This window comes from Spermophilus citellus, assembly GCF_964194105.1.
Source record: "Spermophilus citellus genome assembly, chromosome: 4".
NCBI classification, from domain to species: domain Eukaryota; kingdom Metazoa; phylum Chordata; class Mammalia; order Rodentia; family Sciuridae; genus Spermophilus; species Spermophilus citellus.
Window position 1 is genome coordinate 185,419,071 of NC_138185.1, and position 27,496 is coordinate 185,446,566.

Genomic DNA, 27,496 nt, shown 5'->3' on the forward strand with positions numbered 1-27,496 from the left:
TTGGAGACTAGGGATAACATCAGTATGAGAAGAGATGATAAAGAAAAAGTGTGATGACTTATGTACATTTTCTCCAGAAGAGGCAAATACTTTCCCTTCTAAATCAGTTATTTACTTCAGACTTAAGATATGAGAGCTAAACAGAAACTAGGAGTTTCATTGCCTCTTGTCAAAGGCAATTAAAAAACAAGATATGATTCAATAGATTAATACATCAGGGTTTCAATCTAAAGGCACTGCATGTTAACTATTTCAAATGTTTTCTTTTGTGTGTGTGTATGCACACGTGCATGCGAGAAGGAGAGACAGAGAAATTAAAGCATTATGTGAAAAATTAATGTTTCAAAGCTCTTCCCTAAAGCTAATAACCATGAAGGGAAATTTTAGTTCCTAAGCAAAAAGTAGTCTAAATTTATTTCTACTGTCCCTGAATGCTTCAGAACCAGTTCTAGGTCAATAGTAGTGATTATGCCTTAAAAAACCTAATTTAGAGGAAGTTCTTAGAAACTGAAATTCTATTTCTTACTGAGAAAGCAATTAGATGCAACTATTAAGCAATCTCCTACTTCAGTGAGCATGGATAACTGCGCTCAATGAGAAGAGTCCAGAAGCTTTGAGAACCACAAGTTACACATTATTCGCCATCTATCACTCCACAACAGATACATTCATTTTAAATACAGTGGGCTTCCAGGTAAAATTGTATAAATCTGTAATTCTACTAACACTGTTCTGAAACAACATTCTTGATGACGAGGCATGAGCTTTAAATTGTATAGTTTCTGATTTACATAACAGTTATGGTTTCTTTGGCTCATACAAATCAGTCTGTTAAATAAAACTCAAGTAAAACAAGATTAAAATATACTCATTAAGATAAAACAGGATGAGTTCTACACTGATGCTTTTAAATTGTGTATAAGAATCAATGGTCATTACTGTATTTTTATAATTTTACTATAATAAAGTTATAACAAAATGGGTTCTTTCCTAAAGAATGGGATAGGGGGCTGGGGATGTGGCTCAAGTGGTAGCGCGCTCGCCTGGCATGCGTGCGGCCCGGGTTTGATCCTCAGCACCACATACCAACAAAGATGTTGTGCCTGCCGAAAACTAAAAAATAAAGATTAAAAAATTCTCTCTCTCTCTCTCTGTCTCTCACTCTCTCTTAAAAAAAAAGAATGGGATAGGGGCTGGGATTGTGGCTCAGCGGTAGAGCGCTCGCCTAGCATGCGCAGGGGCCCTGGGTTTAATCCTCAGCACCACATAAAAATAAATGAATGGAATAAAGGTATTGTGTCCAACTACAACTAAAAAAAATAAATATTAAAAAAAAGAATGGGAAAGACCATAAAGTACTATTTTTCTCACCACTGAAAATGCCTAAAGCAAAGACATTCCAGTAGAGATTAACAATCCTAGTAATCCAGATTGTTATTTAAACCCTATTTGCCATTTAAAGGAACCAGGGCTTTTGGGGAAATGGCCTAGTCCAAGTCTGGAGAGAAAATGAAAGTGATGAGTCAGAAAATTTTTAACACCTGAACAAGTAAGCAAACAAAGACTAAAGGGTCATGCCAAGAGGACACTGAGGCCAGGATGAGCCAAAGATGAGACAATTTGTATATCAAAATGAATGACTACAATAGTTAGATATATATTTCAGATATAAAAATTCCCTAGTTCATAAAATAATACTAAAAAAAATCAACCACCTTACTGACTGCTTTTAAAGACTGTTAGGGTATTAAATCATTCTAAAAGTTAACAAATAACAAAATAAGCATTCTTTCTGTAATCCCAGCAACTTGGGAGGCTGAAGAATGAAGATCTCAAGTTCCAAGCCAGTCTCAGCAATTTAGTAAGACCCTGTCTCAAAATAGAAAAATAAAAAGGGCTGAGAGTTGAGCGCAATAGTGCACAGAATCCCAGTGGCTGGGGGATGGGGTGGGGCTGAGGCAGGAGGATCTTGAGTTCAAAGTGAGCCTCAGCAAAAGTAAGGTGCTAAGCAACTCTGTGAGATCCTGTCTCTAAATAAAATACAAAATAGGGCTGGGGATGTGGTTCACTGATTGAGTGCCTCTGAGTTCAATCCCTGGTAATACCAACCCCTCAACAAAAAAAGGGCGGGAAATGTGGCTCAGCAGATAAGCACCTGGGGGTTTAATCCCCAGTACCAATAAGTAAGAAAGTAAGTAAGTAAATAGTACATACTTTTCTCACTTAGATAAAAATTTAATCCAAGCTATATGGAGATACAATGAAATGATCCCATTTAAAAATATAAATGCAATCAAAGATATCTTCTGGCCTTTTACCCAGCCTACATCCCTTCTGTATAAACTGCCTATCCACAAATACTTTTAGGTAAATATTTAAAACTAGTAACTGCCCATGAGGTTTTATAGTAATAAAGATTAGTAGATCAAAAGAACATCAACCATGGACCCAAAGCATCAACCTATACTATGGCATTACAATTACACATCTTTAAGAGAATGGGTGTTGATTTTCTGATAATCTTTTAAAAATAAATATTTATTTGGAAACAAATTCCTGTTGTATTCAGTGGCAAAAATATATATTTTATTAAACTACCTATATATTTTAGTATAAATTCTGATTTAATGTTTCAAATAGCAAGAGTCAGCAGAAGACAAAAAGATATAAAAAGAAATTGCAAGCTTTGAAAAGACAAAGATACTAAGATGAAATATCCACCCCTCTGACTGAGGGTAATTAGCACTCTTTGCAGCTAACAATCAAATCCACCCCTCCCACAACCAAGATATAGTAAAAAAGAAATCACTATTTTCTAATTGTTAATTTTACTTTTTATGTCCTGTTAAGGAAAGGGGCATTGCAAAGCTTTTCATCAGAAGGGTGTACTTCCTATTTTAAGTGAAAACAATCATCTTTCTTTGATTATTCTCATTGGTACACAGAGGAAAGATGTCTAAATTTTCGCTGTTGATTTTGGGGTCTAATATATAAATAATGATCAATGGTCCAGATTTCTATACAAAGATATATATTTTTAAAGATCTTTATTTTTTAGTCATAGTCGAATACACTATAATTAATTAATTAATTAATTTTTATGTGGTGCTGAGGATCGAACCCAGGGCCTCTCCTGTGCTAGGTGAGCGCTCTACCACTGAGCCACAAACCCAACCCCTCTAGACAAAGATATCTGATAAATAAAGCAAACTGCAACATTTAAGTTAACATTTTCTATCTAGAACTTCTACTCCATCCTGTGGAGGCAAAGGGTATAATTATTAGGAATTTTAAGAGCACTGAAGAAACTTTAAAAAGTAGTGGTTTTTAAACAACTTGGTTATTGTTCACATATAGAAAGTGCTTTAAAATTAATGAACAGAATTAGGTCACTGTAAGTTGTGCATTTATTATAACCAAACTCTTCAAAGACTGACAACTTTTTACTATGTGAAGATTAAAACAAAAACAACCCTTGTTATCTTCTTTCATCATTTTTTATTTATAGAAAAAATTTTGATTTTAAAGACTAGGAAATAAAAATTAGTATATTGGCCAATTTAAAACCTCTTAATAATACTCCTCATTATTCTCATTTCATTCTGGAATAGTGAAACCTCATCAAGGACCTGAATTAGTTAGCAGTGTTCTGTATTGGGAATCTCTGCCCTAAGTTACGTATCTCAGTTTTCTCTTCTGACAGAAGACTCAGCATATTTCTTTACACTGAAATTATTTGTACCTGTGTCTCATCTCCTGTACTCACAGCATCTTATGTTTTAACTTCCTCCATGAAGGAAGTCAAGAAGGTGTCAGGAACCTTTCAAGTTCAGGAATTTGAAATGATTCCTAAATATCTCAGTGATATGGATAATTTCTATTTCACAACCATCAAGAGTGAAGAGGTGACCTCTAATCTGTACGCTCTAAGACCCTCACCTCTTGCTCCTACTCAATAGTCACAGCTCCACAAACCAGTATGGTTGGAGACCATTAATACTTTCTCACTAAGCCTATTAACTCCTTAGCCCCTGACACCCTCATATCTCATCTCCCATTCTCACCCAACTCTTGAAATTCTTTTGTTATAACTTCTTGAAACTCACACTCAGTCACCAACAAAACCTCCCATTTTGAACACCCCCTGCCAACTTACGTACCTTTTTTGCTCTAAGTGAATACCAAATAGCTAGTTAGACCTTTTAGACTTTTGCGAAGATACTTTTCTGTTGTTTGTTTTTAAACCTCTTACACAGCTCATATCACTGGTCTTAGAACTGGATTAGATATTTTCCTTGCTACTCCAATATCCTTTACTTACTCTCTTCTCTAAAACAACTCTAGTTTTGAAACTCTGATTATCAGCCTGTAATAGTGGTTCTCAATCAGGGACAAAATTGTTCCTTCTAGGACCCCCCATTCCCAGGAATGTTTAGCAATGTGTGAAGACACTTTAGTTCACAACTTAGGGAATGCTATTGGCGCTATTATAGAGGATTGAGGCCAGGGTTGATGCTAAACATTCTACAATGTATGGGATAGCCCCCACAACAAAGAATGATCAGGTCCAAAACCAAGGTTGAGAAATCCTGGTCTATATTACTCACCACTGCCACCTGCAGTACATTCGCATCTCCTGCATCATTAACTTTTTTTAAAATTGTAAATCATTTTTTATTGGCTCTTTTTAGTTGTACATAATATTAGGATTCATTTTGACGTAATTATAAAAGCATGGGATATAATTTGCTTTATTCAGTTCCTCTTTGATTATTCTCATTGGTACACAAATGTCTTTCAGTTAAAAACTTTTTCTAAACTCAAATTACCCATCCAGCAATCACTGCCTTTCTCAGCTGTCCTATACAGGGGAAAAAAAAAAAATCTTTAAAGGTTTTAAAATGTTTCTCCTTCCAATCTCTTTTTAAGTCACTTTGGTCATTGTTTTGCCCTGCACTGTGGGATACCCAAGTCACCAAATGACCCTAACACTGCTGCACGCAATGGTGACTTCTTAGCCATCAGATCTTATACCCCCTTCCATTTCTTTTCCATCCAATAAACATTTTTCCATTTGCAAAGGTCAAATTTGAAGTCAACTTTGAGGTCTTTCTTTTAGATTTCACATTAAACTCACTGACAATTCTATACTTTATAGTCATCAGATAATCATATCCTTACCATCTCCATCCTGCTGAAAGCCACCATTATTTCTTTCTTAAATAATTCCAATAGCCTCCATCTTAAAATATACACTAGATGTCACTTTTACTCAAAATGGTGGCTGCTCCTATTCTCTGTCAAATTAAAAGTCAACATCTTTAAGATGTCTTGTGTTATACAGTCTCCTGTATCCTATTTAACCTTATTTCTTACTTTAGTGCAGCTACCTACCTGCCTTCCCATCTTTCAAACGTATCTGGAGCCCTTCTGCCTAGATTGTTCTTTTCCTAAATAGCTGTATAATCATTTAGCCCTTACCTCATTTAGATCTTTTTTCAAATATCATTTACTCAGAGAGATCTTCCCTATTTAAAAATTTAAATCCTATTCACCATCATCTACTTTATTCTCCTCCAGAGCTCTTTCCACCTTCTGAAATGTTTATTTTACTTCTTATCTTTAGAATGTAAGCTCCAGAAAGAGGAATACTTGTGTCTTTGTTATTGCTGTAATCAGGATCTAAAATGTCTGTTAAAGAGTAGGCACTCAATTACAGGTTAAACTGAATCAGTCTTACTCAACCTCTTACTTTAATACTACTACTAGCTTCTACATCTTATTTGGGGTTTAATTTGGTAGTTCTCCTGATTCTTTCCACCCTCTCTACTGAGTTGGTGTTTCTTTGGCATTCTAGAGTCATGGCATAGGATTCTAGGACCAATTTCTGCCAGTAATTTTAAAGCTGATTTACTGAAACAAACCCTTTAGAGCAATATCTAGATTTCAAAGAAATCAACTGTTAAGCCAAATCATCTATTACATATCTTTCATTTCCTGTTTATGTGGCATTCCAGGAAATCTTTTAAAAATGATACTGTTATATACTATAATCCATAAAGGCCTGGGCTAGGAGTTAGTAAACTAGAGTACTGATACTAGAGTCAATGATTTGGGTTCAAATTCTTAAACTTCTTTTGATTTTCTATCAAATGGAGACTATTCTCATTCTATTACAGTGCCTTGAAATTATATGTGTGTATATTTTCTTTCCTTCTACTGCCTTTGAAGATAGAGGCTGTGTTTTATTTATCTGTGTACATCACATGCTAAACAAAATATTTAATTGATGAACATAAGTATAGATAAATATAATTTTTTTATTTTAAGCATAAAATTATATATAGGGAATTATTTCAGAAAACATATAGTATTACATATTTAAAAAGTTATTTATTTTAGCATAAAATGAAGTTTAACTGACTCCTACAGAAATGAGAGAAATTACAGTTTTTTTCCTTAGGGAAAGCTCATCTTCTAATTTTGATAAAACTTACTGAGTATGAAAAATTAACAACTAAAAACATGGTTGTTCATTTTCCTTTATTATTTTTTCCCATCACTGTCAACAATACCATGAATTTATCCTATAATAAAGATGATAAATCTGGAATTTTAAACTTTAATTCTTCACTATTCTTTAGCATCAACATCACTAATTTTATTTTTTCATATTTTTCAGCTTTATCCTTCACAACTTTGTTTCTGTAGCCATATCAACTCAAACATTACCACATTTCAGTAATGGGTGCTACATTTAGCCTCTTACCAGTACATCATGCACCAGTGCTTGATATGTCCAAGTATGGTGTAATGGAGTTGCCAAATCTATGTTTCTGTCAACAAGGACTAATAAAGGCCTTTGGAAGCTGTAAATATATTAAAAAAAATCATATAAATCTTGATGGCAATGTATACATCTAAAATTTTCTAATTCTTTATGTAGTGTATGCCATTTTGATAAAAACAATATGCTGATTTTGAACTCCATAATACTCTGCTTTAAAATATTTTTGAATATATTCAGTCAATTATGGTAATGATTTGGATTACTTAGAACCTATGCATAATGTTAGACTGTATTACTCAAGGAAATTTCTTCAAGGACATAATCCGTACAAATACTTTTACAAAATAATTTTTGTAGTTAAAATAAGTTGCTGGTCTTCTCAGATATAAGTTTCACATTTTTCAAAAAAGGGCAAAAAGGAATAAATATTATCAGATTCAGGAAAAAAAATGAAAAAGAGTAGAATCTTATAAATTTACACAGATGTTTGACAGTTTAACAAGTTATGAATTACAACTTTTTTTAAATAAATACAAATCCAAAATAGTGGACTCTAGAAAAGAGTCTCAAAAAACCATATCCCATTATAATATACTAAATGAAAAAAGTTAAGCCACAATGGTATCTAATTATGTAAGTACTCACTTAACAGACAAGGCATACACACTTTATATTACAATTTAGATGAGGAACAGACTAAAAGCAAACAGAGGCACAAAGTCATTTGGTTACCAGATGTCTATAGAAGTTTTAGAGATACTGTTCAGAGGTGGTATTGTTATCAGAAAGAAGTACACTCCAGGTTTCAAAAGTCACTGTTATCTGAGTATATTAAGTATACACATTTCCTTTTGCAAGATAAATCTGATCATTTTACTAACTCATTACACCTTTCTGGGCATAGGTCAGTGGACTTACGCCTACTGTACTGACTGGGCAGTCACAGTGGCACCCTCATCTCCTGCTATTACTGATTACTCCAGAGATAAGTTGAAGGCAAGGGAGGATGGTATATAGCAGGGTTTCTTAACCTGCTATATACCATCCTCCCTACATAAGCACTACTGACATTATGAAGGTTTGTCTTATAGGACGTTTAGCATTGCATGTCACTAAATTCCAGTAGCATTTACCCAGTTGTAACTACCAGACATGTTTCTGCACAAAATGTCTGTGGGGTACAAAAGGTGCCCTGATTGAGAATCACTAGCTTATGGGTAGATTTAAGTATATTTAACAACAGTCCAACAAGTTGCTGATTAAAATAAAATAAAACACATCTAACAAATTAAGAAACAAGACAAATATATTGTGGTATGAATAAATTTTTTTAAAAAATAGTGCCTTGATGTTAGTTTCTAAGGCTTATGCCCCAGCTATATGAAAAGGCAATTATTAAGTAAGGATAATATAATGTCTACTTCTGGTTACAAAAATCAGGTGAAAATATGATGTTTCTGCTCTGCTTAATGAGAAAAATTTTGAAGAATATTTAGGACCAGCAATTAAATCAGAGAACAATTTAAAATAATGTGGGAATAAAGATGGCCAAGCAATTGAAACACAATGTTAGAGTGAACTATGAATTATAGTAGCAGTATATAAGACTATAGAAACCATCAAAATTGAATTGAAATAAAATATATGAACATTTATCATGAAATTGTATTGCTAATGGGCAGTCATTTCACTGGACTTCTCCTCTTCATCCCACTAGCTCATTAGTTCACCAAAGTGGGAGTAAGAATTAATTTTCCAAAAATATTGTCTCTTCTTTATAAGTAATTCTCAGCATTCTGGACATAGCGGTGCATGCCTGTAATCCTAGAGATATCTGGTACTGAAGCAAGAGCAAGTTCAAGGCTTGTCTGGGCAATGTAGCAAGCCCTAGTACCAAAATTTAAAAGAAAAAGGGCTGAGATGTAGCTTAGTGATAGAGCATCCATGGGCCACTACCACAAAAAACAAAACAATTTTTTGTTGTTTTTTGAGCAGGTTTCTTTACTACATTTCAACATTCTCCATTACTACTAATAATCAAAATGTACTATAATACAACACTAATAATTAAGCAGTGACTTTAGCATTACTAACACATGCTAGAAATGTTAACAATGACAGAAATACTTTGCAAACATAAGCTATTAGTATTGCAATGAAAAAACAGAAATTTAATAATAAAAGTAGAAACAAATATAAGTATTTAAAGTTTCTCACTTTTTAAATTACCATGCGGTTTAATGATAATTGAAATGGCTCTGAACTTCAAGGTCATATAAAACAGAAAAATTCTCTTAGATGATAAGATGTAATAGAAATTTCTATCAAAAGAAGATAGTTTGAATAAAAAATTCCATCTTTATAAATAAGAACTATCTGAGTCAAAACTCTGATCCTGATTAAAAAGAAACAAATTCTTACTATAAGGATAAGGGTACTCTATTATACAAGAAAAATAACAAAACTTCTACATGTTTTATTTTCAATCCTGTAAGTATTTAACTAACATAATACCTGAATTGGCCAGCTCCAAGTGTGTCACCCGTAAAAAGACTGTTTCTGGCATCTCTCAGATTTTCTCGAAGTTTCTTATCTAGTTTCTGAAAAATCAAAATGTAAATTAACTCAAAACTCTTTTAACTTTATGTAGGGAAATTTACTTTATTCTTAAGTCTCATAACCAAGAAGTTTAGAATTTCTTTATAAAATAGCAATTCTAAAATTTAAATATTTTAGCTTAACTATTTAATATCATTATAACTTTTGCTTGAAAAGTATCAACGTCTTTTTTACAGTGACTCAGGTCATTTCATGAATACGCACTTTTCACAAATTTTACTTTCGGTACAGGAAACACTTTGCAATAATGACCCACCCTCTCTTCCTAAGCATGGCTCTGTTGTTCCAAGGAAGATGTCTACACAAAGAAAATGCTCATTTGGGTTGGTGGGAATGGAAAGAGTAGTGTAGGGTGTGACAGGCCCAAGAAATAAAGAATATAAAGGAAATCAGCCCTCCATTAGTCAGTGATTCATTTGGGATAATACTACTTCCAAAATGTTAATGTGTTTTCCTATCTTACCATAACACTTGCCTTTTTCCTTTTCAGAAATTCTTTATCTTTTTTTTCCCTTAATCTTTAAAGGAAATTTGTGAAATGTTCAACTTATACCGAATATTTTACTCTGAGAATGGGATAGCTTTAAAATGTACTTCACTATTTTAAAAATGGTCAGGTTTCATAATAAATACTGCTCAGTGAAGTTACATATTAAATGATTTGGGAGAAAAATAAGTGTAAAATACTGCTTGGAGATACAAAGCTGAATGAGGAATTTATATTTTAGTAAAAAAAGAAATAGGCTGGAGTAGTACATTAGAGTAAATAATTTGTCACATAGAAGTACAAAATGATTACTTTTTTTTATCTTTTGTGGAATCCAAATATAATAAAACAAAAGTATGTCACTGGTACTTAACATATAACCTATAATAATCAAATGCTTAATATTAACAAAACCACATGAGGTACTTATGGGGAAACAATTCACACAGTATTATTTATATTCAAGTACTATTTGCATAAACTCACCACAGCCACCATTTCTGCTGCTGTTCCTCTTGAACATCTGATGATAGGAACAGCACCTATTTTAACAATAAATGTTAGTGATGATCTTGGCTCACAATTAAAATGGATGTTTATAAAATACATCATCAAAACATATATATATATATACTTTGCCAAAATAAAAACTACAACAACAAAAACAACAAAACCCAAACAAAACAAAAAACATAATATATAATAAATAGATGTATATAATTTCAGGCTATATAAAAGGATTTATAATCTCAAGAGTAAAAGTAATGTTTCAGAAATGAACCTTTTCATTAATAAAGAAAACACGGACTCATGAAAAAAACATTTTTTAAGTAACCTAATCAGTGTCACTGATTCCCTCCCACCCCCCAATAGATTGACTAAATCAACATTTTGACCTCTTGCAGGTAGTTTCAAAAAATAAGTTTACTCTTGAAGACTTCAGTTTAATTTGACCCCAAAGAATGAAAAGACCTTAGCCAATTTTGCAGTTTGGAATTGCAATTTTTTATTTTACCAATTAACAACAGAGGATCTTTTTTAACAGAGAATTTTCTTCTTAAAAAACACTAATTTAAAAGATAATAGAAAATATATTCTTCATGTGTAATGTTCTTAAAATTGGGCCACCTCAGTTGATTACCAAATCAACTCATTGGACTTCTTAATTTCTCTTGTCCTTTATTATTGCAATACATGTTAGTAAAGGCTGAAATATTAAAGTAGCAGACAAAATCATTGCATTGGAAATCTACTGAAACAAACTAAAAACACTGTAATGATCACATGTTGAAGCTGTGTCACTTTAGACTCTATAGGAACACACACCTTGTCAACTGTTAATGTAGAAACATGGAATATTAGCAAGATTTTGAAAATGATGTTTTCTTCTTATGGCCTAGGTTATATAGGTTTAAATTATATTATAAATACGGAAAGTTAACTCTCTTAATTTTAGCCACCACCCCAAATAGTCATCATTAAGAACTTGAAATAGACTCCTTTAGGTTGTTTTCTACATATACTCTAAAAGCCTGTGTATGTACGCACATGTATAAAAAACAAAAATATTATAGATACTGTTCTGAAAAATTACCCCCCCCACACCTTAATTAAGTATTAATATTCTTCTAGGTCAGAGCAGTAGTAATTTCAATTTCTCCTTTGAAGGAGAAAAGTCACTTTTGGGCACTCCATATATAATAAAGGTGGCCTTTATTTTATTTTATTTTTTAATCATTGTAATCAATTTATTAAATTTTTTATATCATCCTATGAAATGATGCACAGTACTATTTTGCTTGATTTAATCATATAATCAATATTTTTTATCTTTACTTTTTTTTTTTTTTTGCATCACAGGGAATTGAACTCAGGGCCTTGATCATACGAGGCAAGTGCTCTACCCCTGAGCTACATCCCCAGTCCTCTGCCTTTAGTCTTAAACCATCTTAACTGAACATAAATATGAATGGTGTGCCAATATTAACCATACATTCATATATTATTTCATTATTATCTAACACGTTAGTGGCCTTAATACATCTCTTTTCTAATCTATCCTTACTTTGAAAACATAGTTATCACCAAGCAAAAATAAGCATCACCAAACAAAAATAAGCTTTATTCCCACAATAACCCTAGCAATAGGCAGAAATTTGGAGATAGTATAGGCTGGCAAAATAGAAAGATAATTATCTGTTTAATGACTAGTTATACATACGTATTGTCTTTAAAAAACAACAACGAAAAAACTCAACTCATTTGAGGGCATTGAGAGCTCAGACAGAAAGTGGATAGAAATTAAACTCTTCAAAGAAGTGAATCACTTGAGATGCAATACATGTTTGGCCAGCTTTTGTCCCGAGGGTACTTTACATGGCACACAGAAAAAAGACTAAGCAGAAAACAGGAGATTATTGAGGTGAGAAATCAAAGATCTGAGTTCAGAGCTGGAAGTTAAAAGGAGGGAGCCCTAATTTTACAAACAAATTTTCAAATATTTGTCTGAATCCTACACTGTACATGATATCTCTTCTTTAATTTTCTCATTTGTAAAACTTTCAGTTTTATAAATGATACTGTCAGTATTATTTTATTTGTTGTAGTATCTATAAAATTAAAACTGTAATCAGGGTTATAAACAGATCTATTAATAACAATAAAGCATAGAGTTTTTTAAACATAATGAAGCTTAACAGTAATTTTAGATGATCCAAATAAATATTAAAAAATTTTAGAACATAGGTGGATTAGTCTTACAAGCAAATTTAATGTTTTCTAGAGGCTTTGGCATTTCCCTTAATAGTTATCAAGCACATTTCTCTTAGAAGTATGTTTGAGTGGGGAAGGGGGCGTGGAAATAGGAAAGACGGTGAAATGAGATGGACATCATTACCCTAGATACGTGTATGATTGCACAAATGGTGTGACCCCACTTTGGGTAAAACCAGAAACATCAAAAATTGTGCTCCATTTGTGTACAATGAACTGAAGAGTATTTTGCTTTTGTGTATTACTGATTAGAATAATTTAAAAAAAATAGGATTAAAATTTTCTTTTAGAACAAAGTAATCTAAATATTTAGCAAATACCTTGTGGATAATTTTTTCCTGTATCTGCATCTTTTTTTTAACATATTTACATTAATTTTCACTATGTCTTCATTAGCATATCACAAATTTTTGTAGTTTCCATTTACTTGTATCTAGGTCTATTTCTTTCCCCTGCATTACAGTTTTTAAAATTTCATTTAGTGAAATTCTATTAAAGTAAAAAAAAAGTATGTTTGAAATTTTTTGTAATAAAATATGAAAAGAAAATTAGCAGGTACATTTGTGAAGTTACTACCAACAATTTAAATAATATATTAAAAAGTCACAATTACCATGCTATCTAAAGTGACAACTCAAAACATGTGTTGAATACCAATTCAAGAGGCATAACAATATTAAGTTATCAGAAGAATTATGTTTTTATATAATGTACCCTAACTGGAGAGCCTCTAGAGATTCAGATAGGATAAAAGGATCATAGAATGGTGCTGTTGACTAAAACGAGTTGTTAAACAATTCATTTCCATTGAAGAAATAGCCAGAAAGATTTGAAAACTTACCCAATGTAACAAAAAAGCAAAAGAGGCTGTCAACAATAGTGTCCATAACAGTTTCCATTTCTGTGTCTGTGATATCTGGCCTATTAATGGCTACAATGACACAGGAAAAGGAGGAAAAAAAAAAAGACCAAAACTTATGCCTTATCTTTATTAAATCCTTAAATTAATTAAAATGCAGTTTGATATCACTTGTAACACTCAAGTAAAATTTTTTGCTATAAACTTTAAGGTATTGTGATTGAACCCAGGGTTTCAAGCATGCTAAGTAAGCATCTTACAATGAACTATAACCCCAGCCCTATAAACATTTTTTTAAGTAAACAAGTATATATTAAACATTACACTACCTAAAACAAAAACAAAAACAAAAACAAAAACAAACAAACAAACAAAAAAAAACACACAGAAAATCCTACCTTACTATTAGAATAGTAGTAAAAACAAATCCTCTCACTATATAAACTGTACAGAATTTTTGCCAGACCTAATAAAATTAATACTGTGCTCCATGATTTTATTCATAAACACCAGATGGCTTCCAGAAATTATATATCCTGTTAATCAATTACTATCATAAAAGAACAATGCTGGTAAAACCAACACCACATATCATTTTCTTTGTATTTTAATAAGTTAAATGTATTTCTTTTCTAATCTACAAGACTGAACATAAACAGTTTCCAACTTTTTGTTGGTATAATCATCACCCTGGGAATACAAAGGAAGAAAAAGATTCTTTGAAAGCTTTTAAAAGTTAAAGATTCTGGGGCTGGGGTTGTTGCTCAGTGGTAGAGCACTTGCCTAGCATGTGTGAGGCACTGGGTTCAATTCTCAGCACTGCATGTAAATACATACATACAATAAAAGGTATAAAAAAAGTTAAAGATTTTAACCCTTTTCCTACATGCATTCAATTCAACAGCTGTGAGGTAATTCTAAGAAAACTAATTTTGATAAGCACCTTAGAGGGTTATGATGCAAACAGAACTTGGGGCTATACTCCAGGGAAAATTGTTGCAAAGAATGTCCCTGACAGTCAAAGACCTTGACTTACTTTTAGTTATCTCCTTCTCACAATATTTAGACCCTTTGTCTGACAAAGTACTAGTGGAAAGACTGACTAAACTAAATATTATCTACACGGTATTTTATTTTGGTACCAGGGATTGAACCCACGGGCATTTAACCACCGAGCCACATCCTAGCCCTTTTTTTTGTATTTTATTTAGGGACAAGGTCTCACTGAGTTGTGTAGCACCTCACTAAGTTGCTGAGGCTGCCTTTTAATTTGTGATCCTCCTGCCATAGCCTTCTGAGCTACTTGGATTACAAGCATATACTACAATGCCTGGCTACACAGTATTTTAAATTTTCCAATACTCTGAACATAAAAACAAATATAACATTTGATATAACTTGTGGTTAACATTAGAAGAAAGCTGAACCCACTGGATATATCAAAGTATCTAAACAAAGTGAGGTCTACCTAGAGAACATAAAAATAATGAAGAATTCAATCAGGCATACAGAATCCAGTAGAAGAAAATGTGCTTGTTACTAAGATGCTGCAGAACGATATCTATCCAACTAAGATGAAAGATGTGATACAATGTGAAATTTATGATTTCAGAAAACATGAATTATGGTTTATTCAGTCAAACACCTGGTACAGTTAGAGACTGCATTCAGCCCTCTGATCTTAAAACCTGGCTTCACATCAATAAATGAGAAATAATCTTAAAAATCACAAATACTTTAATCCAACTTGAGATAACAAGCTACTTTGTCTGAGATAATATTTCTCTTCTCAGTCTCAGTTCCAGAGGACAAATTTGTCTCCTTTATTAGATAAATAACTCACCAATCCACAGAATTTAAAAAGATCAAAAATCAAATCCATGTTATTAATATGTTTAGGAATGTCTGTTTAAAATTTTGTCTAAAGCACTTAACAATGCTTGAGAGAATCTGGCATACAATTACTCACTGGTTAAAAGAATTATCTTTGGAGCAAGACTCCCTGCTGTTTCCTGACCCAAAAGTAAAGGTGCTTTTTTTTTTTTTTTTTTTTTTTTAATAAATAGCTATTCCTCATTTTTCTCCTATGGAAAATGGAAATAATACCTACCTCACAAACTTATTCGGAGGAGTAAACAGGCTTATATTATAAAGTAGCTAACACAATGACTGGCATAAAACAAGTAATTTCTACTACTATTATTATTGAGAGTCTGGGTGATTAGCTATATGATTAAATTAGTAATTAATCCATTAGTTCCATTAGCCCATTCATGAAACACTTAAAAAACTTAAGCAACAAATAAACCATTTATGATAACTTTGAAATAATTATGTTTTCAGAGTTTTTTTTTTTTGAGAAAACAGGTGAATTATCACTAATAATATTATTGTTAATAAATTATACAACAAGCTCTAGATTATGGTTTCCAACTCATTTTAATAACCCTTTGTAATTTTTTTTGAAATACTGGCAGAATTAAAAACCTATGTTATACTGAAACTGTGATCTTTTTAAAAAAGTTGACAGGTATAGGAAAATTTAAATTTATTAATATTTGAATGCTTAATGAATTTTAGATTACAAGTTTAGTTTTTTTAAAAGAACTAATTAAATATTTGGGCAAGTTTAGCTTGATCATTTTATAAATTTGCCTTGTCTGGTATGTGAATTATTTAAAAAAAGAAAATACAGTGAACCTATTGATATAATGCAAAATGTTTAAGGTAACTTAAAAAACTAAGTTTTCTGATTATTAGGAGACTTTAATCTGTTCAATTTAACTAATCAAGGAAAAAGTAAAGGTGCCTATTTTTATAACTTAAACGTTTAAGAAATATTAGGTTTTAAACATGTTAAATAAGTTGCTAATTAATTTACAAACCAATTAATTGTAAGGGTACTTTTGTGAATAACAACCACTATAAAAAAAGAGAAATTCTCTCACACTGACAATTCAGCAAATACATTCTTTTAGAGATTTTGTTTAATTTGAAAAGATAGCATATTACTGATCTTAACAAAACCAAAAGATTCATACTCTTATTTCCTTAGAGAGCTTATCATGTGAGCTAGTATTTTATAAGTATAGAAAAATGAAGTGTCTTATTCTAAGGTAAGGACTAGGCAATTAACTTTATCCTGAATTAAAATAGTGTCTTACTTGGTATGAATGAACCATTCATATGAATTACTATGGGAGCACTTAAAAGGTCAGAGAATTGGTACTTCACTAACTTTACAAAACAAGTTTATTAAATGTTTATATATGAGAGAATTTAGTCTGACTTGTTTTCTCTATGTGCTTTAAAAATTTTTTAATAGTTCACTGTTGTAAATAAATCTGGTTTTAGAGTACATTATATACATGTTCACTTATTTTTTGTATATACTGTACTGTTCACTTTGTTAACAATGAATTGCAATATTCTTATTTTTACATACCACGATATGAAATAAGCTCCTTGTTTTGATTACACAACACAAACATATCATCTTCCAAGGTAATAAAATTGAGATACTGATCAAAAACCTAAAAACAAAAGAAAAGGTTTATGTATCTATTTTATAATATAGCCATATTTAAAGAAAGTTTAATCTGATTTAATCTAATAATGGCAAAAGTGGAAACCATCATAATTACATTCACTAAATAAAAAACTGCAAAGATTGTCTAATTGGGTAAAGAGGAGGTTAAGAATATTAAAAAAAATAACAAAAACAAGCTTTAGGACAATAAGTATAAGGGAGGAGAGTAACATTTTCAGAAATCAAAATTTTAGCAGAAAAATTTAAATTGTGCTTCTGATGGGAATGAATACTAATTTTGAAAAAAAAATCACAATTTTAATTTTTATGTTCATTATAATCATACTTTCCTTAAGAAAGTCACAGTAATTGTTTTTATACCACAAATTTAAAAAATATAGTGGAAAATTTATACCAGGTCTTTGGAGGTGCAAATAAAGAGAAAAATTAATAAAACTCTTTGAAATATATTAAATTTAGTTAAGCCAATTGAAAATTATTCCTATTTTTTAATGAGAAATTTCAAGCAAGAATATTAAGAAGTCTTAAGAACTAATAAGAATTTGTTTTGAGCAACCAATAAAAAAAAAAATAAGAAGTGGAAAAAAAAAGAACTAATAAGAAGCAGTAGTGGACTATCTAAATCTAAGAATAAAAAATCTATTAGTGGGGGAAAAATGCATACTTAAGACTTTTATGGCCTAAATAGTGCCCTAAAATTTTCACATCTTCTTCAAATTCAAGAAGGATAGGGTGTAACAGGGCCAAAAGCAGGAATATATTGCACAAATTCGCTTATAACTGAAAGCTGAACCTGATAAAAAGTCACCATGGTATAGAATTGCTGGCCTGTTGTGAATTACTTTTTTCTTGTAAAATAACACATAGCCTCTTTGGAGCATCTTGCTTAAGTAAGAAAAGATCTGGTGATAATATGGTAACTACCATGATTAGAAAAAACAATGTCAACACAGTTCTTAACCATGTTAATACAATTAACATAACATAATTCATTACCACACAATTTCAAACTATTTCTAAATTAAGCTAAAAACTATACAAAGCAAAAATTGATGTTTTTTTAAAATTTCAGTCTTTCATATTCACTGAAAAGTAGGTTCCTTTAGTTTGCTTTATTTTACCTAGTTTAAGATAAGACACCTATGTCAATTAACAGCTTTCAAAACATTGCTACATTTTATATTAACAAAATGTTATCAATCGACCCAAATCTTTTACCTTGGCTACTTGAGTTACAGCACTAGCTGCTAATGCTGCATTTGCAATATCTTCCAGTTTACTTCTTGAAATAGCAGAAATAAAATTTAAATAATATGATTCGTAGAGCTGATTCCGAAGATCCTACAAACACCAAAAATATTTCATTCTTATAGGGCAGTATAAAGGATGACCATGAATAAAATAGGATAAGAAACCTATTTTAAAAGATAAAATATATAAGTGACAATCAAGAAAATTATCCCAAGCTGGTTTAAGTGGTACATAGCAGCTCAGAAAACTGAGGCATGAGACTCCCAAGTTCAAGGCTAGCCTCATCAACTTAGCAAGACTGTCTAAAAATAAAAAAGGGTCACCTTGGTTTCAATCTCTAACAACTCACACACACACACACACACACACACACACACACACACACACCCCAAGGGAACAAAGTTATGAAGAAGTATTAGGCATTTGGTTACTAAAGGTATCTTAATAAAGTTATATTTATTATTAACAAAATCCTATTAATAACAAAATACAAAATTGCTCTGAAATAGCTTATCTATATTTTTCTTTTCTTTTTTGGGGTACCAGGGATTGAACCCAGAGATGCTTAACCACTGAGCCACATCTCCAGCTCTTTTTCATTTTATTTAGAGACAGGGTCTCACTGAGTTGCTTAGGGCCTCACTGAGTTGCTTAGAGCCTTGCTAAGTTGCTGAGGCTAGTTTTGAACTTGCGAGACTCCTGCCTCAACCTTGTGAGCCAATGGGATTATAAGCATGTGCCACTGTGCCTGGCTTATCCATGTTTTCTTAAAATACCCAACATAATAAATATCTAAAAATATCTAACATAATAAAATGTTTGCTATATTTGGCAGATACTACCTTCTATTGCTCTGGTCATGGGATGACACATGTTCTTCACTACACAAAGATACATCATACTCTAATTACCAATTCATTCAAAAATAGAGTTAAGTTATATAAATTCTTAAATCAAATTTACTTATCTTCTTAAACTCTAGATATAGATATCTAAATAACTACATTTCCTCAAATCTAAGATGTTATCAACTGTAATAGGTACCATCAAGAAAGAATGCTGTGGGTGTGGTGGCCCATGCCTATAATCCCAGTTGCTTAGGAGGCTGAGGTGGGAAGATGGTGAGTTTAAAGCCAGCCTTAGCTATTCAGTGAGGCCCTAAAGAATTATACAAATAAATGCGGACATAAAAGTGTATGTGTGCATGTACATATGTATTTTCTAGCTTTGTACTCTGAGAGGACCTAAGAATACTGACACTCTACTTAAAATGAGCAGGTCAGCTCAGGTCTTGATTTCTGAATACCATTCTCTACAGAAAGCAACCAAGGTTCCTAAAACTATTAGCTGAATTCAGGGCTGGGCAGAGAAATTAGCAAGTGGTTAAAGAGTAATGGACACATTTCAAAAGGACACAGAAGTTTAGCAAGGTTGAGGGATATAAGATAAATACAAAACTCAACTGGATTTCCATATACTTGCAAACAATAAAAATGGAATTAAGACAACAACTGTATTCATATGAAGAAATAAATAAGAGAAACATAAAAATTATATTCTAAACACTACATAGTACTATTAAAAAAAAGTAATGAAGATCTAAATGGAAAGATATTCCATGTCCAGAGATCAAAAAACTTAATATTGGTAGGACTGTAATACTTTCAATTGATCTACAGATTCATTGCAATCCATATTGGAACCTGGCTGACTCTGTTGTAAAACCAATTAGCTAATCTTAAAATTCATTTGAAAATTCAAGGATTCTAAAAAGTAGAAACAATCCTGAAAAGGAACTACAAAAAGGACTCAATTTCTTATTTCAACATTGCCACCAAGCAATGCAAATTTTCTTGGTCCAGGGACAAGGAAAGATGTAGAGATGAAAGGCACAGAACTAAGAGTCCAGAAATAAATCTACTGTCAATTGATTTTTCACAAGCCTGCCAAAATCATTCATCAAGGAAAGAATAGTTTCCTCAACAAATGCTGGGCCAACTGGATGACCACAAGCAACTAAATGAAGTTGGGCACCCACCAAACACTATATACAAAATTAATTCCACATGGATTAAAGACCTAAATGCAAGAGCTCAAACTATAAAATTTGGAAAAGAAATAGAAATTTGGAATAGCTTCTTAAACATGACAACAAAAGCACAAGCAGTTAAAGAAAAAACAAACAACCAAACAGACATAAGCTAGCCTTCATCAAAATTAAAAAAAATTGAGTACCAAAGGGTACTATCAAGAGAGTGAAAACAATCCACAGAATAGGTAAAAATATTTACAAACCATACATTTGGTAAGAATCTACTATCTAGAACATATAAAACTGCCTAACAACTTAATGATTAAAAAGACAACCCAATTAAAAAATGAGTAAAAAATATGAATAGGCATTTCTCCAAAAATACACAAATGGGAAGCATGTTAAAAGATGCTTAAAAGGTGCATGTCTATAATCCCATTGACTTGGGAAGCTGAGGCAGGAGGGTTCAAAGCCAGCTTCAGCAACTGAGCAAGACCCTGTCTCTAAATAAAACACAAAAAGGGCTAAGGATATGGCTCAGTGGTTAAGTATCCCTGGGTTCAATCCCTGGTACCCTATTAAAAAAAAAAAAAAAAAGATGCTTAATATCACGCATTACAGGAATGTAAATTACAACAGTAATGAGACATCTCTTCAGATCTTTAAAGATAATTATAATAAAAATGTCAGTAAGTGTTGGCAAACATCTGGATAAGTTGTAATCCTTATGCTGCTAGTGATAATTTAAAATGTGCTACCACTTTGGAAAATAGTCCATCATTTTCTCAAAGCTAACTATAGAATTATCATTTGAATCAACAATGTCATTTCCATATGTTTATGGAAACAAGAAAAATGAAAACATGTCTACACATAATCTTGTGCATAAATGTTTACAACAGTATATTATCTACAATAGCCAAAACATGGAAACAACTAAAATGCCCATTAACTAGTAAACAGGTAACAAAATTTGGCATATCCACACAATAGAACACTATTTGGCCATCAAAAGGAATGAAGTACTGACACATGCTACAATATGGATAAACCCTGAAAACATTAAGCTAAGAGAAAGAAGCCAGATCACATATTATGATTCCATTTATATGCAATGGACAGAATATACATTATTTATAGAAACAGATGTAGCTTAGGGACAGGAGCAGATGAAGGTTGGGGTTAGAGATGTAAGAGAGTAGTTTCTTTTTTTTCTTTGTAAAATATTTTTAGTTGTATATGAACACAATACCTTTATCTTATTTATTTATTTTATGTGGTGCTGAGGATTGAACCCAGTGCCCGTAAATGCTGGGCAAGTGCTCTACCACTGGGCTACAACCCTAGCCCCCAAAGTTTCTTTTTGAGGTGATAAAAATCGACTGTGGTGAGGCTTATACAACTCTGTGAATATACTAAAAGCCACTGAATTTTACAATTTAAGTGGGCAAATTATATGGCATATATGTAAATTGCATTATAATAAAGCTGCCAGGCGCAGTGAAGCACACCTGTAATCCCAGCGGCTCAGAACGCTGAGGCAGGAGGATCATGAGTTCAAAGACAGCCTCAGCAACTTAGTGATGTGCTAAGCAACTCAGTGTGTCTCAGTGGTTAAGTGCCCATGAGTTCAATCCTGGGTACCAAAAAACAAAACAACACAAAGCAAAACAACACAAAACCCTGTTATTTAAAAAGGAAGAATGAAGAGATCGAAGGAATTTATCTTTAAAAAATGACACAGTTGGGTTGGTACAGGGTAAAAGAGGTAGCTGGGTATCATGGATATCCATAAAGTTACAAAACACAAAAATATGTGCCTTCACTAAAAATTTATATAACAAATTGATTCAATAGTTTAGAACATGGACATAAGTTGTGACTTCTGGCAAATACTGTTAGTATCTAATATCTATTTTTTGCCTTTTCCTTGCTAAAAGAATCCAAATTTTCTTTGGGGTATTGATACATTCATCTAAATATTAATGTAGCATCTTTTGAAACTAATTCCACTCAGACTTAAATATGCCTTTTGGAGTTTTGGGAAGGTTTAGCTTTCCTGATCTAAATGAACAGACAGGTTGGCACAGTTCATTTATCATTTCTTCTTGCTGTGAACACAGATGTGATGTCTGCAGCTGCAACTGCCACCTTACATCCATGAAGCAACAAGCAAGATGAAAAAAAACCCCAATAAACTAAAAGAGATAAAAAGAGTGGGGTATTTGATTACATTACAGTAATTCTACATGAGGTTAGATTTCCTATTCTCAACGTTCCTACTATGTGAGTAAACCAAAATTCTTTTTTATTTTTTAATTTTTGTTCTGGGGATTTAATCCAGGGGCTCTTTACCATTGAGCCACATCTTAAGCCCTTTCTACTTTTTTATTTTGAGACAGGGTCTCATGAAGTTGTTTAGGGCCTCACTAAATTCCTGAGGCTGGCCCCAAACTTGCAATCCTCCTGCCTCAGCCTCTCAAGTCATTGGTATTATAGACGTGAGCCACCATGCCTGGCTTAAAACTCTATTTGTGTGTGTGTGTGTGTGTGTGTGTACCAGGGATTAAACTCAGGGGCACTTGAACAGAGCCACATCATCAGTCCTATTTTATATTTTATTTAGAGACGAGGTCTCACTGAGTTGCTTAGTACCTTGGTTTTGTAGAGGCTGGCTTTGAACTTACTATCCTCCTGCCTCAGCCTCCTGAGCTTTGGGATTATAGGTGTATGTTACCATGCCCAGCTCAAAACTCTATTTTTAAAGGTAATAGACTTTGTTTTTTTTTTTTTTTTTAAAGGCTAGACTCAGCCTCTACCGATAGAATGTTTCTTCAGTTACAGTCTCACAAAAAAAGAAAAAAAAAAATCTCTTGGGCTATTTAAAATTCAAAGACAGCCTGAAAAATCAAAGCGGAAAGCTGGGTAAAGAAATATCTAATTGTCTACACTAGACATCCAAGACAGTTTTTGAATAATGTCTGGTTCAATATTCAAGTGTCAGGTAAAATAAGAACGCATATTACCTGGCACATTCTATCAATATTTTCTTCAGTTGGCATTACAAAGTATACTGCAGGAACATCTGGAATAGGATCTCGATCAGAGTGCAGAAGCCTAGAAGACATAAAATACATAAAACTCACTTATTTCTTTGTCATTTATTTAAAAAGATAGTTTAAAACACTATTTCTCAAACTATTAGCTCGCCAGCTCAAGTTCTTGGTGCTCTTAATCAGTTAGTTAATCTAACTTCATTCTTAAGAAACAAACAAAAATGTCCAGGTAATTAGTAGTATTAACATTATTTATAAGGAAGAATCTAATTTCTCATTAGTTTTCATTTCATTCAACTTATTTTTAATATCTCTTATAGTCAGACATTCTTTTCTACTATCAATCTTCTTGAATGAAAACTAAAGCACATTCAAAATCAATTTATTCCCATTTTTCACAGAAATATAAGGCAGAGGTTGTGAGTAGGAAGAAAAAGTATAGCTATACCCAAAAGGGAAAACAAAGCAGGTGGAATCCTTAAAAGCAATGCAAAAATTTAATCACACATGAAATCAATTGTTTTTAAAATGAAAATGAATATTTCCTTAAAACTTATTTTTATTTTTAAAATGTGGCGCTTGGGTACTGAAACCTGGGCCTCTAATTTTTTTTTTTAATATATATATTTTTTAGTTGTAGTTGGACACACTATCTTTATTTATTTATTTTTATGTGGTGCTGAGGATCGAACCCAGGGTCTTTCATGTACCAGGCAAGCACTCTACCGTTGAGCCACAAACCCAGCCCCAAACCTGGGCCTTAAGCATGCTGACCACATATTTTACCACTGAGTTACACCCCAGCCCCAATTTACTTTTGCATATTTTCTGTGCTATAAAAGAATTCATGAGAGATCACCTAAGGAGCCCACAGATTATATACTAGAGAGTTTTCTTTTTTATCAGGGGAATATTTTTATTTAAATATCTTAGTCATAAAATTTCTTTATTCTTCATTGTAAGATTTTTACCATGCTTATATCAGGAAATATGACTAGCATTGTATTTCTACACTATTCACCCCATTCCAGTCACCTTTCCTTAATCAAGAAGAGTGAAAATTCACATACCCCTAGTGGGTCTGCATTTAATAACTTCTTCCATCAGTCTAGCTGCTGCTACTGATAGTGAGAATGAACATTTGATGGCAGGTATAGCTTGCTTTCTTTTTATGCCAGCTTCCCAATTATCTAACATTTTATTATCTATTAAATAATCACCATTTCATACTCAATAAACTTGTGGTTACTGTATCCTACATAGCAATCTAAACTAGCTTGCAGAGGAAAATTATTGTCATATTCTCCAGAAAACAGGGAAGAATAGTTAGAAGCAAGGCTCACAGGAGTTTGCCACGGTAGTTAATGCAATCTTTCCATGCTCTCATGGCAATAGCTCCCTGCTTCCTAGACTCTCAAACTGGCACCCCTTAAGGAAATACCTAGTTAAGCCTCACTCTATTTTGTCATCCCTTAAAGAAATACCTAGTTAGGCTTCACTTCTATTAGGCACTGTTATTGAGCTATTATGATTCAAAAAACAAATAGCACAGAATTAGGAGACAAGCAATCTGGCCATATTGCTCTGCTATTAAGTAGTTGCTCTATTGTGGGACAATCACTTATATTTTCTGAATTTGAGTTTTTAAACTATTAAAATAAAGGAGTTAAATACTTAGTAAAGTATCAATAAGAAACTAGGCTTATTAATAATCCATTATTTCCAAGGATAACACAAGCTAAACTTCAGTTTAGTTCATGAGAATTAGTATGTTACCAAAGCAACTTTGTTTGAAATCTAATAAAAAAATCAAAGGGGGAAAAAAAACCCTGTCAAATACTGTATTTCATCAAATCCAAGGTGGTATCAATTTTAAAACATATTATGTATAACATTAAGAAAATGTTGCCAATTATGCAAGCCACCAATTATAATACAACTCCTAATCAAAGAAATACAAAAAATTGAAAAGTATATTTGGAATTGATGTATATGGCGTGGCAGTGCAGATCAATGGTAGAGTTCTTGCCTAGCACGCTCAAGGTTCTGAATTTGATCCCTAGCACTGCAAAAAAAGAAAGAAAGAAAGAAAGAAAGAAAGGAAGGAAGGAAGAAAAAGATACAACACCATATTCTATTAACTTTAGATAAACATTCATTATATAATTTAAAAAATTAAAATTATTAAGCCAGATTCTGACATGGGACTCAATGAAAATCTAAAACCATGTTTCCACTAAGATTATACTTCAATATATTATAAAACCGTAAAGTGAAAATTGGTTATAACTTCAAGAATAGAACAAAATGCAAATAGGTTAGAACACAATAAAACTGGATTCCTCAGTACACAATAGCATCAGTATATATTCAGGAACACAGCCTGTCTTCAAAGTTCTACTGGGCAAGTATTTAATGTAGCATAATTTGTTTTACTTTTATCAAACACATCAGAAGCAATATAATTTAAGTAAACTTAACAGTTAAGACAGCACAGTCTTCTATGATGATTAACAGTCATTACTTCAGGTTGTCAAATAAATTGTTCATATTAATGATAAACCAATTCATATAAAGTCCACTGACAACTAAAAAAAAAAATTTTAAAAAAGGGTACATTTAAATTAAAGAAATAGAACACTTATAGAACTGGAAGAGAGCTGCAGACTACGAGTTCTTTCCCTTCATGCAGATGGTCAACCAAATCTATGGGAGGACACAAGAGAAAATTTAAATTCTGAAACTGGATAACCTTGGAGTGAGGATTATTTTTTAACCTCAGAAAAACAGAGGTGAATAAAAGAAGATATAGGGGGACTATTCCTATATTACACAGGATCTGTAAGTGAATATTATTTTTCTCTCTCAATGTTCCTGAATAATTTGATTTTAAGGTGGTCAAAAAAATATTTGATAATTTATTTGAAAATAAATGTTATTATTAGAAAATATATAAAACTCACAAATGAAGAGTGATTCCCATATCTCTTAATTCCTTCACAGATAACAGAGGAGAGATTATATCTTGTCCAAATCTGTCATAAACAAGAACCTTTAAAGAAAAAAAAAAAAACATGTTTTTAACAACATCATTATTAATGAATAATCAATAGGGAACCAATATTAAGATGATGTTGTAGTAAATGTTATATTTGTCTCAATTTAATATTTTCCAACATTATTTATCAAAACATCCACCCATGAAGTAATATTAAAAGCATTACTGCTTAGACTCAAATAAATCAATAATTATATAATTTTCTTATATTTTTTCTAAACCCCCCCCCCCAACAAAAACCTCTCCAAGAGACTATGAAATCTTATTTTAAGCTTTATAAAGGACTTACAACATACAGCAAACTTGCACACTCCTCTGCTTGCTTTTTTCTGGTTCACATAGATACTTTCTAAAAATGATAATGTAGTGGCCAAGGTGGCACATGCTTGTAATCCCAGCCAATCAGGAGGCTGAGGCAGGAGTATTGAAAGTCTGAGCCAGCCTGGGCAACTTAAAAATACCCTGTCTTGAAAATAAAAAAGGGATGGGGAATGTAGCTCAGTAGTATAGCACCCCTGGTTTTGATCTCTGTAATAAAAAAAATAAAAACCCCAACAAATCCCCCAAAACAAAAAACAAAACAAAAAGTAGAAATTAGCCACTTTTAAAACCAATATGTAACAAGTCCCACTGTCATAAAGAAAATTTGATAACTTAGGTGTCTCAGGTAAATAAAGCATTCACTTAAAAAATTAAGTCCCTAAAGAGTACTTGATAGACTTCCTCTATCAAATGCACTCCCCATTCTAAAAGTATTAAAACTGATACCTTTGAGGAATGATTAAAAACTACAACTGGGTCTTTTCACTTAAAATTAATTTTAGAATGAGAGCAAATAAAAGAGAACTTCAACTGGTGTTTTCCACAACTACTTTAATAATTCTTCACAGAGAAAGAAATTGCTACTGAGAATGAAATGAGCTATTATAAAAACAGTTTTCTTAAATCTAGGATTTTCTTTAGAGAAGTTCAAACTCTTTCTGCCATAGTTATAAGAGGTTGGATGTTGTGGATCTCAAAAG

The 27,496-nt window shown here is 32.2% G+C and overlaps 1 protein-coding gene across 4 annotated transcripts in view; it reads right to left on the bottom strand.

Moving 5' to 3' along the window:
• SCFD1 (sec1 family domain containing 1) overlaps positions 1–27,496 on the bottom strand; it is a 96,921-nt gene that overhangs the window by 64,024 nt on the left and 5,401 nt on the right. For all 4 annotated transcript variants that reach the window (XR_014021610.1, XM_081291304.1, XM_081291303.1 and 1 more), the window contains exons 3-10: positions 26,380–26,468; positions 23,387–23,477; positions 18,296–18,418; positions 16,973–17,060; positions 13,510–13,599; positions 10,383–10,438; positions 9,305–9,390; positions 6,770–6,869 (exon numbers count right to left, since the gene is read on the bottom strand). Coding sequence is in view for 3 of the 4 variants with exons in the window: in XM_081291304.1 (XP_081147430.1) it covers positions 6,770–6,869; positions 9,305–9,390; positions 10,383–10,438; positions 13,510–13,599; positions 16,973–17,060; positions 18,296–18,418; positions 23,387–23,477; positions 26,380–26,468 (723 nt within the window). In the remaining variant the exon portion in view is untranslated. The remainder of the gene's footprint in view (positions 1–6,769; positions 6,870–9,304; positions 9,391–10,382; positions 10,439–13,509; positions 13,600–16,972; positions 17,061–18,295; positions 18,419–23,386; positions 23,478–26,379; positions 26,469–27,496) is intronic.